Source organism: Ursus americanus, chromosome X (assembly GCF_024610735.1).
Source record: "Ursus americanus isolate L20-20 chromosome X, mUrsAme1.1.p, whole genome shotgun sequence".
NCBI lineage: Eukaryota > Metazoa > Chordata > Mammalia > Carnivora > Ursidae > Ursus > Ursus americanus.
Genome location: NC_142164.1, coordinates 37497451 through 37501331, shown reverse-complemented (window position 1 = coordinate 37501331; position 3881 = coordinate 37497451). Strand labels below are relative to the sequence as shown.

At 51.4% G+C, this 3881-nt stretch overlaps 1 protein-coding gene across 1 annotated transcript; it reads left to right on the top strand.

Annotated features, from left to right (window-relative positions):
* The first annotated feature begins 489 nt into the window (after positions 1–489).
* Positions 490–2079, top strand: LOC148106890 (uncharacterized). Its single transcript, XM_087860066.1, has one exon. It carries the CDS (start codon positions 490–492, stop codon positions 2077–2079), a length of 1590 nt encoding a protein of 529 aa, XP_087716192.1.
* The last annotated feature ends 1802 nt before the right edge of the window (positions 2080–3881 follow it).

Genomic DNA, 3881 nt, shown 5'->3' with positions numbered 1-3881 from the left:
TTAGGTGCAAATGGGAATATTTATCCAAATATCTTTGTGTCGTTGTTGGTGTTGGTATTGGTGTTGTCCCTCCAGGGTTGTCCTCTGCTGCCAAAGAAGACAGTGAAGATCTAGAAGGCTGCTGAAGACCGAGAACTGGGTCATCCATCAGTATCTTGAGGACACCCAGAGTCGCCGGTAGCTGTGCCATACGAGGAGCCATAGATCAATGAGCCAGCTGCCAATGAGAACAGGCGTATGACACCCCCTGCCTTGTACACGGCCTCCTCGACCTGCACCGTCCCTAAATTGTTCCAGGTATCCTTGAGGTCTCATGTCGGTTTCAGCCCCCCACCCCAATGCTTGACACCCTCCTTTAAGAAGGGACTTTTTCCTAGCCTTGACTAAACTCACATTTGCCTCTTGGATTACTTCTGCTCTCTCTGCTTCAGGTAAACACACTACCTGATCCTGAAAAGAAAGCACAGAAAATTCGGAGGGGGAAGAAACATGGAAAAGGACATTTTAACTCACGTGGATGCTCCAGTGACTCAGGCAAGCGACACAGACCCAGACACAGAAGCAGCACAGGCAAGAGCCCTGCCCGAGGCTCAGGCCCCACTTGAAGGCCCTCCACTGGCTGCAAGTAGTGGGGTAAATGTGGGGCAGGAAAGCATGGGGCCAGGAGAGAACAAGGAGATGGAAAACGTGTCTGTTCTTAGTTCGAGTCCGAGTGCAGAGGTCAATGGCCAATGCCCAGATGTGGGTCAGGTCGGTGCCGTGCTGCGGGGGCCTGACACCTTGGGAAATGCAGGGAGGAAAGGCAGCCGGAAAAGGAGGAACAGAAAGCAAACTAAGATTGTGTATCTTCCCTGGCCACTGACCCTACAGACTCGGGCATCTTCTGCAGCCCCAGTTCTGGGCCGGTCTCGTGTCTTGGGGGCTTTGGCGTTTGCTGATAGCGGAGACACCGAGGTGGGGGAAAGCGGGGAGCAAGGGGAGGATGAGGAGAGTGAGAACGCATCCATTCTCACTGAGGAGCCTCAGGAGGAGCCTGCTGAGGCCCTGTGGCCAGCAATAAGTGCAGTCCAGGCCTCTCTTGAGGAGGCGTCCCCGGCAGCCGATGAGGCGATAAATCCAGGGCAGAAAAAGAGCCGGAAAGGGAGAAATAAAAAGAACAAGAAGATCATGGCTAGTCCTTGGCCTCTGACAGTACAAGCTTGGGCATCGTACACAGACCCAGCTCAGGCACAGACGGCTTCGGCAGGGGATGAGTCACTCGCCGAAGACAGAGTCGATGGGGGGAATCAAAGCCAAGGTCCAAAGAGTGAGGCAGATAATGCGTCAGCTGAGACTCCTTACGAGAGTGCCCAGGAGGAGGCCCCCGACTTGGCTGATGATCTGGAGCAGGCCTCATGGGAGGAGGGGGAGTCCCTCTCTGTTGACAGCATGGGAGATGGAAGGAAGAGCAGAAATACAAAGAGCAATAGAAAGGAGAGTGTCTTGGCTTGCCCTTGGCCTCTGACAGTACAAGCCTGGGCATCATTCAGAGCAGCCGATGAGGTTCAGACTCACCTCCAGGGAGAGGCTTCTGCTGCAAGTGTGAGGGTGGATGTGGGGCAGAAAAACCAGCCTCAACTGGAGAATAGTGAGGAGGAAACAAAGTCTACTCCTCCTTGGCCCGTGAGGGTCCAGGCTGGTGCCTCCTTCTCAGCAACAGCTCCAGGACAGGCTTCATTTGAGGGGGCTACTTCGCAAGACCCCCAGTCCCAGGTGAGCCAAACCGGGAGGAGGTCCCAGGGGAGAGAGGGAGAAAAAGTTCAGAGCAAGGCTGAGCAAACTCTGGAAGTCGGTCAGGGTAGGAAAAGCACCAAGAAATACCCGGGGGATAAGGACTTTTGGGAATGCACAGTGATGAATTTTGCTAGGCAAGTAGACTGTTGCTATTGTGGGGAGCGCTGCTCACAAGAGCAGATGGAGGCTTTGACCTTGACCAAAGCCCACACCCACATCAATACTTCAGTGATGGGAATGCAGGGACCAGAGAGGGAGAGGGCTGAATCTCAGGCAGTCTGGATGGGTGAATGGGGAGGTTTTTGAAAGGCAGAGGAGAAAAGAAAGGGACCTAAGGGACCTCAAGAGCACTTTGGGTCCCGGAAGGACCACCATCTACGTCTGTTGGGAGAGAGCTGTTTAAAATGCTCCATCAAGGCTCACTACCCAACTGGTAAATTTCCCCATGGCATGGTAACACCACAATTACTCTCTGCATGGGCGATTTCTCTCTGAAATAAGTTTTAGATTGCTGGAGAACTGGCATAACTTTAGAGAAGCAAAAATGCTTTTTTCTCTATCTTCTTTCCTGTAACATTCTCGACATTGTTGGCAAAGGTGTGTTACCTATGGCTGATAAACGGTATTAGAGTCTAGAGGGTAAACCAATGACAGAATGTGTATTGGATCCCGAGAACACTCTTGACTAGAAAGTAGTATTGTATATTGCATATTAGATTGTAAAGTGATTTGATGATTGCATTTAGTTCTAAGACCGGCCGCTTTCCAGTTGCTAAGAGCGCGGGCTAAGAGTGCAGATCCTAATGCCTGGGATCAAAGCCCGGCTTTGCCACTTGCTACCCATGTTCCTCTGAGCAAGTCACTCTTTCCTTCTAGGCCCCAGTCTATCCGGTGAGGGTAATAATAGCACCTGCTTTATAGATTGTATGATTAAATGAGTTAAAACATGTGAAGTACTTAGACTAGTACATGGCATATAATAAGCCCTCAGACACTAATCACCTATGATTGCTTTAACTTTCAGTACTAAATGTCATGCAAGGGTCTGGCACTGCGGTATTATGCATCTTGAAAGTTATACAAATGGCAGAGCATGTGGGAGGTAGAAGATGATGCCCGCATTTGCAATTATGGTAGCAGAGCCTTAAAGCCATGGAGCAAAATGCTACTTAAGGGTGGGGGAAAGCAGGCAATAAAATGGTAGCTATCATTCTGAGGTGTAGGACCTCAACCACGGCAGGACAATGTGCAGCAATCAAGGCCGGGAGAGAATATGCTCCTGCGTTAATAGTCCTTACTGCGGGATGGTGGGATCGTGCATGGGCAATGCTTTTCCACTTCCTAAGTCTTTTCTGTAACTCCCAACTGCCGACATCACCATGTCATCAGCAAATAATCAAAATTCATGAAGGAGGGCCACAAGGACAAAGAGATGTCTCCTCGGTGGACTTGTTGGAGGAGTCACCCAACGCGGGAGGTGCTCAGGGGACTCCCCAGCCCGCAGCTGCTGGAAGAGAGGTCCAGGCACCTTGGACTGGGGCTGAGCAGAACACAGACAGCTCCGCCCACTGCCCACATGGAACGAGGGAGGGATTCCATTCTTCTTCAACCACCTGTGGGAGCAAAGGAGGGAGCTTATGCTTCTGCTCTAACCACCCCTTGCCTGACTTGGCAGCGACCGTGCTGCTCTGGCTCTCTTGTTGCTACCACCTGCCACGTTTGTGGCAAACTTACCTGGAAGTTTGGCTGGACAAGGCAGCTGGGCACAGGCTGAGAGTAAACAGGAGACTTTTGTACTGGCCTTTCAGATAGCCTGGCTTGGGGGTTGATATAGTTAAAATGATGTCCTGATGCATCCCCCTGGCAACACAGAAAGGACAGATATTCATGGAGGGCTCAGAGGGGGCCTGAGTGCCCCTTTTATGTGTCCTGGATGCTCCAGCAGGCTCTCTGGGAACTTTCAAGATGCATCATTGAGAAGGAGCAGGAAGGACTTTTCTGATGCCCACTCATCTTCCTACCCCGAGGGATCCAGCTACACCCTGATCTTGCTTGAAGTGGACAGTTTTGCCCCCTAGTTGGCTACATGCCTCGCTATTAAATCCAGG